Source organism: Electrona antarctica (assembly GCF_951216825.1).
Source record: "Electrona antarctica genome assembly, chromosome: 5".
In the NCBI taxonomy this organism is placed as follows: Eukaryota; Metazoa; Chordata; class Actinopteri; order Myctophiformes; family Myctophidae; genus Electrona; species Electrona antarctica.
The window spans coordinates 27,898,477-27,912,208 of record NC_136810.1 but is presented as its reverse complement, the minus strand read 5'-3'; the positions used below and the strand labels follow the sequence as shown (position 1 = coordinate 27,912,208).

The window sequence follows — 13,732 nt, the reverse complement described above, 5'->3', positions numbered from 1 at the left end:
TACAGTTGTGGTAACAAACAAGTTGAAACAACCAATATTATTAATGGCAGGACGTTTTAATAATGGCACGGACCAATGCACATTGATCCATGATTCGAACTGGGTATCCAGGTGGGACTAAACAGTCTAGTCTATTAACATAGACGTTTTTTTAATTCCTGAAAAATAAAGGTCTATAGATTGTAGCTAACCTGGCGGAGTCAGGTTAGATTGTAGCCCGATCAGTCTAAATTGTGGAAACGTTTAAAGCCCGGCCCCTCTAGCATTTTGAGTTGAATATCAGAAATTCCATTAAGCAAAATTTAATATCAACTTAAAAGCATGAAAGATTATTACAAAAATGTCTGTCTTCTTCAGGTATGTGACTGGATAGTGTTTGGAGCTTTCTTGCTGTGACTTGTAGGCTACAGTAAAACATTCTGTGTAGACATTCCATACAAAAGCAACTGACTGACACAGCATATTTATATAAACATGACCTTCAGGAATCAGGATGGGGGAAATGATTTGAGTCTGGCTTATTAGCCAGGCTAGGGGAAAACATTCAACAACAATTCCTGGTCGAGTCAAAAGGTTTTCCACAAATTGGAGAAGAAAAGTTGGTCTTTCTATTTGGTCTTAGTATTTTTGGTTACATGATCAATCACATTATGCAACAGCAACACTTAAATTACTTCCAAGGCCTAAATGCAAAGCCTTTATGCATAAAAACATGTCAACAGACATCTTTAAAGAAAGCGCTTTATAAAAGAAACGTTTTGAACAAGATTTTTATAGCTCAACACATTTATTCAACATCTCACGTTCATACCAAGATTCTTGCTTGATGGGTGTGAAAGGAATAACAGGTGAGGTTATGACCAAATGAGCAGTCACTCTAGGTCACTGGTTCCCAAACACTGGGTCGAGACCCATTTGTGGGTCGCAGATCCATTTCTCAGTCACATGTGAATATCGCTTTATTTCTTTTTTTTGTCATTATTTTAAAAGATTTTCAAAAAATGTCCACAAAAACATACATATTTTCATGATTTGAAAACAAATTCAAGCATTTCACGAAATTTGGTTTTCACGAAAATTGGTTCCTGAAACGTCTTAATTTCTCTTTTGGGTATTGAGCTAAAAAGTTTGGGAACCACTGCACGTCATGGCATAATGTTAGTTAATTAATGTGAATATAGAATTTTTCCCTTCATAAGAATAATTCAAAGAATCCCATTTATAACAGCATTAATTAAAAAAATTATTGAATCTTAAAAAGGCTATTTTTTTCGATTTGATGAGTTCAGTGTCAACTACAATCCATTCAGTTACATATGATGGGAGATAACACGTTGTAATTAATATACACAATGTGTTCTAGTGTGAACCCAGCAACTGCTACGTCAACACTAAAATATTTCCTCCCGTTTCGATTATTAACTGTGCGTGTTAATTGCGGCTTACTCTATCGAGTACAAACATTCCCTTTCATTCTAATACCCCCCAACAAATGAAACGCAGTCAGAAGCTCAACTCTCACACACATTCAATTATTTGGTATACTATCGTCATCATCAGGCAATCCAGTTAGTTCTCCATGGTTATTCAAACACAGACAGGTCATTGTAGGACTGGTTGTCTGGGTCATCATCAATAGGCAGCACAAACCCAAAGCCCAGAGAGGGAACCGGATCAGGACAGCAAATAGTTTATATTGTCGCTTCCGGGCAAAAACCAACTATCTCTATTTTTAAACTTTTCTTTAATAAATCAGTGCTATTGAACACCGTTTACAACCAACATCTGTGTGTTTACTGTGTTAGTTGTTTTTTTTCTTCCGTCCGTAATTCTAATCAATGGACAAAACAACCATATCCACAATAATGGTCAAAAACTCCACTTTGAGTAAAGTGATGATAATATCATTCAAGTACCATACCAACTTTGATGAGGCAGAGTTGTGTTGTTTTAAAACATGGGTCTTTTTCATTTCCTAAAAAGTTTATATTTTGAACACAATTGGTTTCTGCCCGACAGCAGATATACGTATAATATATGTGAAATGCATACATTCTAATTATGCCTTTTTTTCTTTGCCATTTCCCTGAACACATTCTCTCCTCTTTTGGCTTAGAGAATGCTTGCCTATGGAGTGTATTGCCTGCCTCGTGCTTGCCTTCCATGCACTGCCTGCTAAAGTAACAGAGTTTACAATTGTACTGTGTGTGTGTGTGTGTGTGTGTGTGTGTGTGTGTGTGTGTGTGTGTGTGTGTGTGTGTGTGTGTGTGTGTGTACTGTCGCACACTGAAAATAGCCTAATATTTTCGGAGCAAGAAAACTGGCTTGCAACTAGATATAAAACCAGCACAATAAACTCTCTCTATCACTTTAGGTAGGCTAGCTATAAGTCAAGGAAGGCATTACGAAGATCAGCTGACGCAGATGGCGTTCGCTTCAGCAGGGGGTCTGCTGGTATATGGAAGAGGGACTCTCATGGATGAAGACGTTGCTTCCTCCAGCTGTCCCTCCTCTCTCTCCGCCTGCTCCTCGACACCTCCTCCACCCACCCATGAAGGCTCCTCTAGACCTGGCTGGGAGGAGAACGGCTTCTGCAGGACCTGCAGGACCCGTCGGACCTTCCGAAGGCACAAGAAAAGCAAACAAGCAGTTAAAAATAAATAAAACTAAACCTGAAAAGAGAAAAAAAAATCACAACTATCATAAGTGAAAAGGGGATTGTGTTCAGCATGGATGAGGGAGCATTCTAAAATTATCATGAATTGACAAGGTGCGGCATATGCTCATACTTGCAGAAACATTTTCTGAAGAAAAACAGAACATATCAGCAAATCCACAGGACAAAATGTACACCGACATTCGAATATGAATAAACAAGACAGTGAAAAGTTTGTAGTGGTTCACTGTGTATACACGTAGCCGCGTGAAACGAGCTATGATTGGCATAGCGTAATCCTAGCAAATATGAGAAAACAGTTGATGCTTGTATGCTGACCTCAGAGAAATCTCCACTCTCAGCAGCCTCAATTGCATTCTGGGCAATGTAGTTTCTGAGCACCACACGTGGATTAGCGCTATCCATCACTCTCACCCTCTCCTCCTGCACTGCCTGAATGTTATCATGGCCCTCCAGCTCCCGGGCCAGACGCTTCCTGTAACATGATAAAACAGGGAACTGAGTCAATGGAACAGTGCCACAGTCAACAGACCATTTCCTCTTCCAGTCTGTTAGGAGTTAAGACTGCAACTATCGATATGTTTCTTAGCTATTATTCTACGAAACAGTTTATTTAAGCCATATTCTGTATCCCTTCACACAATGGTGCATCGGGACGAGTTGTGAGTTTGTAGATCTGCAATTTTTTTCATTTTTGGAAATGCTTTGAACCAATGATGACATGCCCAAAATGGGGATCAATCACCAATCTAGTGTTACTATTACATGATCGATTATTGTCTCCACCAGGCCGAAGGCATGGGGAGAGAGTATGTTTTGCACTCCGTCCGTGTGTGTCCGTCCGTCCGTCCGTCCGTCCGTCCGTCCGTCCGTCCGTCCTTCCGTCCGTCCGTTACCAGCTAATCTCCGGCACCGTTAACCCGGTCGATGCCAAACTTTGCACACACACTCCCTGGATGCCAACGATGAACCTCTGCCCCGCATTTTCCGCATCTGCCTTTTATAGCGCCACCAGGAGGCCGACTTTTGTAAAACACATTTTTGGATATTACTCCTCCAGATTCTGTCCAAAAATCTCACAAATCGTTACACAGTATATCTATGGTCATGTGCTCAAGTCGGATCTGTCCGAAATTTCATATTCCATCCTAATTGGCTATAATTGGCTTTCACAGTTTGCAAGATTGCCCCGTTTTGAACAAAAGCCTCAAATCATGAACGCAGCATGCAATTTACGTGAAATCTTTCACACATTTTCTTACTAGGCTGAGGAATATATCTCACCCTTTTCACATTGGCCTGTTATAGCGCCACCAACAGGTTGATTTTTGCAAAACACATTTTTGGAACAAAATGCCTCAAATCATCCAATTGCCATCAAAGGCAAACATGTTTATATTACTCCTAAACATTTTGCCAAACATCTCACACAGTCCTATCCTCCTGGTGGAGACCTGTGCCCAGAAGGGCACTTTTTCTAGTGAATTACTGTTTTTTTTGTTCAGTTTGATGGGTATTCATTCAGTGCTTTTCCTATGGTACTCCGTGGCTAGACAAGCTATTTTTGTCTGCCGTGTGATCATCACACTTTTCAAAACAACCTCCAAATGGTTTCATAGTTATTATCTCCAGGCCGAAGGCATGGGGACTCGGGAGAGAGTATGTTTTGCACTCCGTCCGTGTGTGTGTGTGTGTGTCCGTCCTTCCGTCCGTCCGTTACCAGCTAATCTCTGGCACCGTTAACCCGGTCGATGCCAAACTTTGCACACACACTCCCTTGATGCCAACGATGAACCTCTGCCCCACATTTTCCAGAACGGCCTGTTATAGCACCACCATGAGGCAGCTTTTCACATTTTTTACCTAAAACTGCACCGATCTGCGTGAAACGTTGCATGCACACTCCCTAGAGGCCAAGGACAAACCTTTGACCTGCATTTTCCGCATCTGCCTTTTATAGCGCCACCAGTAGGCTGACTTTTGTAAAACAAATTTTTTGATATTACTCCTTCAGATTCTGTCCAAAAATCTCACAAATCGTTACACAGTATCATAGTAGTCATGTGCTCAAGTCGGATCTGTCCGATATTTCATATTCCATCCTAATTGGCTATAATTGGCTTTCATAGTTTGCAAGATTGCCCCGTTTTGAACAAAAGCCTCAAATCATGAACGCAGCGTGCAATTTACGTGAAATCTTTCACACATTTTCTTACTAGGCTGAGGAATATATCCCACCCTTTTCACATTGGCCTGTTATAGCGCCACCAACAGGTTGATTTTTGCAAAACACATTTTTGGAACAAAATGCCTCAAATCATCCAATTGCCATCAAAGGCGTATGAAGAAATGGCACCCTTTTCACATTGGCCTATTATAGCGCCACCAGGAGGCCACAACCTGACCTGGCTTGGTGGAGACCTGTGCCCCGAGGGGCACTTTTTCTAGTTTATTATATATTTTGTATTTTAAATTGTATAGTTCGATTAACTGTCGTCTGCCCCTCTTCCCCACCTGTAAGAGCTGATCCACTGGGTCCAGTCCTCTGCCAGTTTGCTGGTCAGATCTTCCTGACTGTTCTCCAGCAGCTCCTTCAGTTTGCTGAATTTCTCCAGCTGCCTAGCCAGGGTTGTCCTGTCTGAGATCATCTGAAAGAGGGCTGGGTTGCTCTGGGCCATTGACATCAACATTGCCAGCTCACTGGCAAGAGGAGAGATGGTGGGAAAAGTGATGGATTTAGTCCATTTAGTCTGTTTTAATTAAACATGTGCTATCTTAACAGGACAGTGAACACTATGCTTTATTTTAATTAAAAAAATGTTTTGCCTCTATATAGAATTTTTAGACAGACATTGTAAAGGAAATACAAGGAATAAAAGACACAAGGTTAAGTGATCTGTGTGCTGCATCCGTACCACTGATTCTGACTATTGTAGAGCCTACTGCTACACAGTAAGCATACTGTAGCTCCACAATGTTACCTCCCATCGCATACAAACCTGTGTCTCCCACGCGAGCACTGACAATCCTACTGCTGAGCTAAGCCTGTTTGGGCAGAGGAGATATTATGCTTGCTTTGTGTTTTGTGCAATCTACCACCTGTCAACAGATTTAATCAAACTTTCTCAATTGAAGAGTAAGGAGACCACCTCCAATGTCGTCAGTTAAACATACTGTACCATATAGAAATTAATTATGTTTTACTCGCTAAAGCAAGTTATGTATCGTTACTACTGAATTGTAAATGTCAGCCAAGTGAAATCAATTCCAACAAATCAGCAGTGCATGTATTATGCCATATGTCCAGTTTGTCCACCTAGGGGTGGGCGATATGGGCAATATAAAGAAACAGTTGTTCTACAAAAGCATAAATTAAGGTATAGAACTGGAAATCATAGAATGCGCATTCACTGTGTCACAAATACGATATCTCTGAAAAGGCATATCGTGGATAGTGGATACATTGTATCACATACGATAATTTATCACCATATTGCCCACCGAAGGCTGTAAAAACACAACTGATGTTTTGTGGTTAATTTCCTATGGAAAGGTATCGCACTCATGACCTAATACATAGACCCGCCTTGAGAACAGCATCGGCCTGCGCTCTCAACTTGAAACAATTTCAACTGTTGTCTGAACGCGGCACTCATCACCAGTGTCACTGTGGCTCAAGAGGTAGAGCAGGTCGTCCAATGATCCATGGGTCGGCGGTTCGAATCCCGGCTCCTCCTGTCTACATGTCGAAGTGTCCTTGGGCAAGACACTGAACCCCAAATTGCTCCCGATGTGCTGGTTGGTACCTTGCATGGCTTCCGCCGCAATCGGTGTATGAATGTGTGTGTGAATGGGTGAATGAAATGCACAATCTATGTAAAGCGCCTTGGATAAAGGCGCTATATAAATGCACCATTTACCATTTACCATTTACTTCGGAGCTCTGCCAAACATTAGCAGTGAAGCGGACTTAGCGGAGGTGGGACCAGACAGAGAGGACTATCAACCATCCGTTTGTGTGGCAAACATATTGAGCACCTGAACAAACGTAATCTGTACTGGGTCATAGAGTCTCTCACCGTGGATCCATTGTGGGCTTGTTGGCAGCCCTCAGTTCCTCTAGGTGGGCACACTGCACCAACAAGAGATCTGTGGCCTGCTTGACAATGTCCTCCTCCACCTCACCTTCAGCAGGGCAGGGGATTTGACTGAGGCTGCGGAAGGTGTTGGAAAAGTCAGCTCCTGTTGGGGGAACAGGTGAGAGGACCAGAGCGAGTGTGAGACGAGTGTGCTGTTGTTGTGTCTTAACAATTCCAAAACTAGTTGGACCACACCCTCATTGATTTTAGGGAGCACTTGTTTTGGTTCACTTAACATCCTGCAATTTAGAAATTGCCACACCTCACGAGCCTCAAGGCCTTGTTTTCAGGGGATTTTGGTAAATGAATTGTTTTGAGACACTGGCATAGTGTGTTAGAGGTGTCTCAGCTCAGCTGGGGGCTTGGGGCTCAACTGGTTTGGGAATCACAAAGTGTAATGGTCTTGTAAAGCATTGCCATGCTAAAAACAATCACCTGTGTTATGCATGGTCTGCAGCAGCTCCCTAATCAGCACCTCATCCTCAGGCTCCTCTTTTGTCAGCAGGCCCAACTTCTTCCTCATGTTCCCTAGGTAGAAGCCGTTATAGTGGTCCCCGTATTCAGCCACAACAGCCTTGGCCCTCTCTGGCGGAAGCTCGGGAGCCAGTGCCTCTGCCAGCTTCACCAGGTTCCACCTGCATATGTCTGGCTGGGCCTGGTACGTGTAGCGGCCCGAATTATCAGAGGAATTACAGATGAAATCTGGATCAAACCTGGGAGGGTGAAAGGAAAGCAAATCAAATTAACCACTCACAACTTGTTGTATCGCCACGCATGAGAGTCTGTAATTCTGCTATTTTAGCTATTTTGACACTTGTTTTTCCTCATACGTATTTATTATTTTTTTGCTTTGCATGCAGTTGCATGCATTTCTTGTCTTCAAAATTAACACCCCGAACGCCCGGGGGTATATACTGTAGGACCATTAAATCAGGGTGCCCAGCGATTTGCAGCTACGGAGCGCATTTCAAGGTGCATCAGTCGCCATCTTGGATGTAGCTGAAGTAGCTAGATGTAGCCAAAACACCCCCTAGGCGATCGACAACAACGGGAGGTATGATTACTTCTAACGCGACTAGCGACGCGACCGCGATGGCCTGTCAAAAACATAATCTTTGGTTAGAATTGGACAGATTGATTTAGATCAAGAGTTATTCACGTTTTAAGATTTTCGATCTCATCCACTAAAATGGGGGGAAACATTTTGGATGACGTCCCAACCGGAAATGAGATCGAATGTTGCCCAACAGGCGCTCCCAGCCTGTGGAGCGGTGAGCTCGGTTATGATATCAATAAAGTTCCGTCCTGTGATTAATCTCCGTCCTGAGCGTTACTATTTGATAGGACGGAGACCTCCGTTTATGCCGCTCACGGTGTTAACATAAGCACAGAGCAAACACACACATACCTGTCCATAAAGCCAAATGGCCCATAGTCCAGTGTGAGTCCCAGGATGCTCATGTTGTCTGTGTTCAGGACTCCATGGCAGAAGCCTACACACTGCCACTGGGCCACAAGTCGAGCAGTGCGCTGCATCACCTGCAAGCAAGACACGAGAACTGTTATATGCCTGTACCAAAAAATACAGACCCTGTATTTATCGCAGAAGAGAACTTTGTCTGTCTCTGTCTCTCTCACACACGCACACAAATGGTATGGAAATGCCAGAGGTTTCTGTCTCATTGCTAATATGGTAACCTAATAATAGAAGGCCTAGTGACTCAGCACATGCACTGAAGTCAGGCTGTCATTATACTGTACCTGCTTTGGAAGATAACCCTGGAAGCAGAATCCTAATGTTCTTGGCCATAAACAAAAGGTCTGTTCTTGGCCATAAACAAAAAGGTCTGTTCTTGGGTGCTAAAAGCTGACACTCTCACTCTTTGAGTAAAACTGTGAAACCGATACACGTGATACAAATAGCCCTATATATAATTTTGTTTTTTTTAAGTGATTATTTAATTAATTAATCAAGAGTAATCCTTTATCTTAAATAATCGCTTATGTTTGACACACTGGCTGAATGTTAATTGGAGTTCTCTTGGCTCTTTTTTTGTTGGTTATAGAAAGCTGGGATTTGCGCCATTAGAGGAATCTGATATTTACCTCTCTGAAGAAAGCTACGTTCCTCTCCACCCTGTCCGGGAAGTCCTGCTGGATCTCAGGGTAGAACATCCCAATGACATAATCCATCATCTGGCCTCTGAGCTCCTCGCGTCCATAGCTGGGCCCATGGCGGCCTGTAAGCTCATCAGGCGGCTTGAAAATCTCAAAGGATCCAAACCTGTATATTATAACCATGGTAAATGGGAAATGTTAATCTATATAGCGCTTTTATCCAAGGCGCTTTATATATTTTTATAGATAGATTACCCATTCACACACACACATTCACAGCGATGGCGGAGGAAACCATGCAAGGCGCCACCAACCTGCACACCGGGAGCAATTAGGGGTTCAGAGACTTTCTTAAGGAGGACACTATTTACATAGAATTTACATACTAGCCCATATCTAGACAATAATATCACTTGCTTTTAAAAAAAAAAACTAGTTCTCCAGTATAACTGCTGAAAGAGCAACTGTCTGGGTATGATTGATATTTGTGCATGCTGTAGTGTATTGACTATGTAATTATAACATACGTACTGTAGGTGCTGTTTTTTCACATTTGAAAATTTAGATTTGTATTTTAGGTTATTAGATTGGCAATTGCATTTTGTTGATTTGAAGTTTATATTGAGGGTATGCGCATGACATCATCATCATACCTGCAAGTTATGCAGGAACGCCTACCGAGTGGCAAAAAACTACTTCATGGCCTAGACAGCCCATACATCCAAACAGAAAAGTCTTATCTGATTGGAACAACGTTAAACTCACGTTTCCACTCACTTTGCACACTTTATGCATGCACATACCTAGCCTGGCTAATAAGCCAGACTAAAATCGTCCGCCGGCAGGCAATTTGTTTTTGCCAACGGCTGATTCGCGTCTGGCTTTAGCCAGGTTAGCACATACCCTCTATTGTAAGCAGCAAAATAATTCAGAGCTTTTTTTATTGCACCCGTCTTTTAATCCTGTGATCATGCTCAAAGCTGCATAAACAATTTACAGCATTTAAAATGATCCGATTCCCTGTCTTATATCAATGAACAGACTGAATCTATTGCACCATAGTTGCTGCTTACACAAGGATGCCCAGTTATACATACAAACTACAAACTAGAGTACTTCTCTGTTCGGGGCGTATGGCTATTGGCTATATGGATGTATACCAGTGTGACAGAGAGTCACAACTAGGGCACAGACGATTTATCGGTTTTGCATATATATACGACAGATGTCACTGACCTGAGGAAGGTGGGAGCAATGCGGAGGACTATAGAGCATCTCTCATGGCGGGGGTGTCCATCGTATTTAATATCCCGTACGACTCTGCTATCAGATGTCACCACAGAGCCTGCTCTAGTGGTGGGGATACCCAAGGCAAACATCGCCTCACTGCACAGAAACTCCCTGATGCTGGAACGCAGCACCTTACGACCATCAGCTGATCTAGAGATAGGAGAAGGACAAATAAAAGTGTTATTTAACTGTGGAACAATGGATTCTTAAGTTAAAGGGCCCCAAAGGAACCTAGGTCCTTGTTACTCTGAGAGTGAACAAATGGGTCCATTTTGGTTACATTTGTATTTTGCACACAGTTAATCTACTTTTTTTCAAAAAGTAGTGCACAACTTGTCGCACCTGGAATAAGGCGTCAGTCCAGCGCCCTTCACCTGCATCTCCCAACGGCCACTCGGGTTTTCCTGCAATTGTTCTGGGTTCAGATGAGCAGGAACCTTCACCTCCCCCAGGTAACAAGCCGCTCCGTCGCCCAGTTGCCCAGCAAAATGTCCGAACTGGTGTCCACAGTAGCAGTGGGCCGCTGGCTCCGAGCCCGGCATGATTTTGGAGCCGCTAAGATACCCCGGTGCAAGAGGATCGCTCAGCACCTCGTCCCCCTTGAGCCCCAGCAACGCCAGTGCTTCATTAGAGACTGCCACGAACCTTTGAGTTGACCAATGTGATTAAAATTTGAACAAGAATAACAAATTAAATTCTCAAAAGATTAAACAATGACCAACACAAATTATATATTACATATCCAAAAACGAGTATACAGTATACGCTTATTCTGCTAATCTAAAGAGTAATGCTCACATTTACAACTCATATAATATTATACATTATATACTCATAATACTGTATACAGTATCCACGGATATTAAAATTGGCTTAAGGGATGACCGAACAGTGGACGGGCGAGCCTCTGATATCACGTGGGTTTCTGAGGCTAATGTCACCATGACTCAGCCATAGCCATATAAGGAGTGTGTTGTCTAACCGCAATGTGTCATCCCATGATGACACATCGGCAAACAAATCAGTCAGGGATCTCCATACATGGGCATAAAGGGACAAGATTGACCTTCATCGAGGTATCATCATGCAAGGTATACATATCACGAGAGACGCTATTTATCGAGATAAATAAATGCCATATTATTATGTCTATTTGCCGATTGTGCAATACTTTCGGCAAAACACTGTGGAGTGGAGATGGAAGTATAAATCAAGTTGAGCATAACTAGCTTGCTCAACTTAACATTTTCTGTTTATATCAAGTACTTCCCAGTAGCACCTCATCAAAACTACTTCTCCCCAGATCCAAAATGACAATTCTATTTTCCATCCTGAATGGCAGCAGGCCTAATGTTGTTATTATTGCATTTAGTTGCAATAATGCAACTGAAAGTCAAAGTTCAGAGGCATTGCTTTTTGTTAGGCTAGAGCTAGATATTCGTTTTACATATTGAATTAATATGTTTTTAGTTTACTAAACTTAACCTTAAGCAAAAACACATTAAAGCTATATACTTACAAGTCATATCGTTATATCATTATTGCATGCTTTCCTAATATCATGCAGCCTTACTATACTGACTCATAGATGCAGTGACTCAGTGGTTCTTGGGGTGCCCAGCTAAATAAGGCAATATAGCATCAATATAAGTATTAAGTACTACTAGTCTAACCCTATTTTATACTTTGGCTATTCAAAAATAGCAGAGAACGGGAGTGATGCAACACGTTGTGAGGGAGGTTGTAGATCAGGGGTAGGCTGTGCACATGACATTCCCCTAAAAATATAAATACATTTAAAATGTCCTCAAATGTCAGTAGCATTACAATGTTACATACAAAGAAAACCTACCAATTCCACCCCCCCCTCTATTTCCCATTCCAAGTGCATTTGTCCAGCACCGTTATTTTCAGCAATGGAATAATACTTTGTTTTGGTGGGTAGATCTTGTTGAGTTGATCATTTGGAAAGTAGCTCTCAAGTCAAAATAGTGTGGGCACCCCTGTTGTAGATGTACTATTTTGTAAAATTAGGAAAAATCTTGAAAAGGTTAAGGAAGCTTTAAATTGTATAACTGAATTATTTTACACACAATGGCTCCGGACAGGCATAGTTTTACTGAGGTTAGGTTTAGGGTTAGGCGAAATGAAAGCCTGGGTATCGAGGCTAGGCTAGCCCTAGTCCCACTTGCTAGGGTTAGGCCTGGTTTAGGCATAGTTTCTGACGCAAAATATTTTATATTTATATACATTTTAAATTGGGGATTTTCCTTTTTGTTTAGAACCCCACTGATCCTTTCAATTCTTTGATGAATTGAAAATGGAGGACCCATAGCTGATGTAAACAAGTGTTAGTACTTTTTCTGGTTTTATAATAGCAGTTTTTTGTATTGACCTAGCCACGGTTCACATGACGCTCGCGTACTTCACGATTATGACAGTCATGTTTATTGACTTCACTATACCCATTCCCATTCTGCAATCTAGCTGTTAATACAATTTTCAATCAATCAATGACATAATTACTTAATCATACTACATACTCAGACTTAGACACTAGAGCTTATTATAAAATAAGCGTATAAATATAATCATATTTCATAGCCTATTCCTCCTTTCCCCACCTGGGCTTGGTGACAGGCTGTGGCACCACCCTGGAGAAACAGGCTCCCTTCACGCTGCGGACGCCGGGCTCCGTGCAGGGATCCACGGGCAGCTTCTTCAGAACAACGTTGTCAAAGTCCAGCCGCTCCAGAGACGAACGACCTACAACCAGTCCCATCACGCCGTCCATCACCACACCTCCACCGCACAACAGTCTGATCGCAGTACAGGAGCAACCACCAAACACCCGTGAGAGAAGACGGGGTCCGAATGAAGCCATTCAACACATGACATCCGTGTAGTTACTGCGACGACCGCTGCATGATATCATTATGATTTAATAAGCCAAACTTTCATAACATGCCTTGTACAACAGCGGATGTTTGGCAACTTGGATTTGCTGTTGCATCATTATTTGTCCGGCTGGAAACAATGACAAGAGCGGAACGACTTTAACGTGACCACGGAGAAATCAGTAACTCACTAAAGTTAATATTCCCACATTAATATTATCAAATCAATTAATGTCATCAATTGATCATTTACATAATGATGGAAAATAATGATGTGACATGACATTGGGATGTGCTTTTGGCGGAAAGTCTGGTGCATGACGCAATGTTAACTAAAAAATTACTAAAGTACTAAAGAAAACAAATAAAACTACCTGGTGAAAAAAAGAGGTCAAGGTCAACCAAAAAAGCCATCTGAGGCATCACAAGCATTATTTAGAGAAACGAAGACTGATTTGACCAATCTCTCTCTCGCTCTTAATTATCCAAGTTAATCCAAATGCAATTTACTCACCTATAAATACCTCTCTAGCTTCATGCACTCAAACCACTTTATTTCAGAACTGAGAAGTGTAAACTCACTGTGTTCAAACTAAGTCTATGAATACTTC

The 13,732-nt window shown here is 42.0% G+C and overlaps 1 protein-coding gene across 1 annotated transcript; it reads right to left on the bottom strand.

Moving 5' to 3' along the window:
- Positions 1–752: 752 nt before the first annotated feature.
- selenoo1 (selenoprotein O1) lies at positions 753–13,266 on the bottom strand. The gene is made up of 10 exons (XM_079502504.1): positions 12,849–13,266; positions 10,567–10,869; positions 10,171–10,374; positions 8,923–9,100; positions 8,225–8,355; positions 7,252–7,529; positions 6,757–6,919; positions 5,192–5,377; positions 2,996–3,152; positions 753–2,618 (listed from the first exon to the last, which is right to left on the bottom strand). The coding sequence occupies exons 1-10, from the start codon at positions 13,106–13,108 to the stop codon at positions 2,412–2,414; spliced, it is 2,067 nt and encodes a 688-aa protein (XP_079358630.1). The 5' UTR covers positions 13,109–13,266; the 3' UTR covers positions 753–2,411.
- Positions 13,267–13,732: the final 466 nt, after the last annotated feature.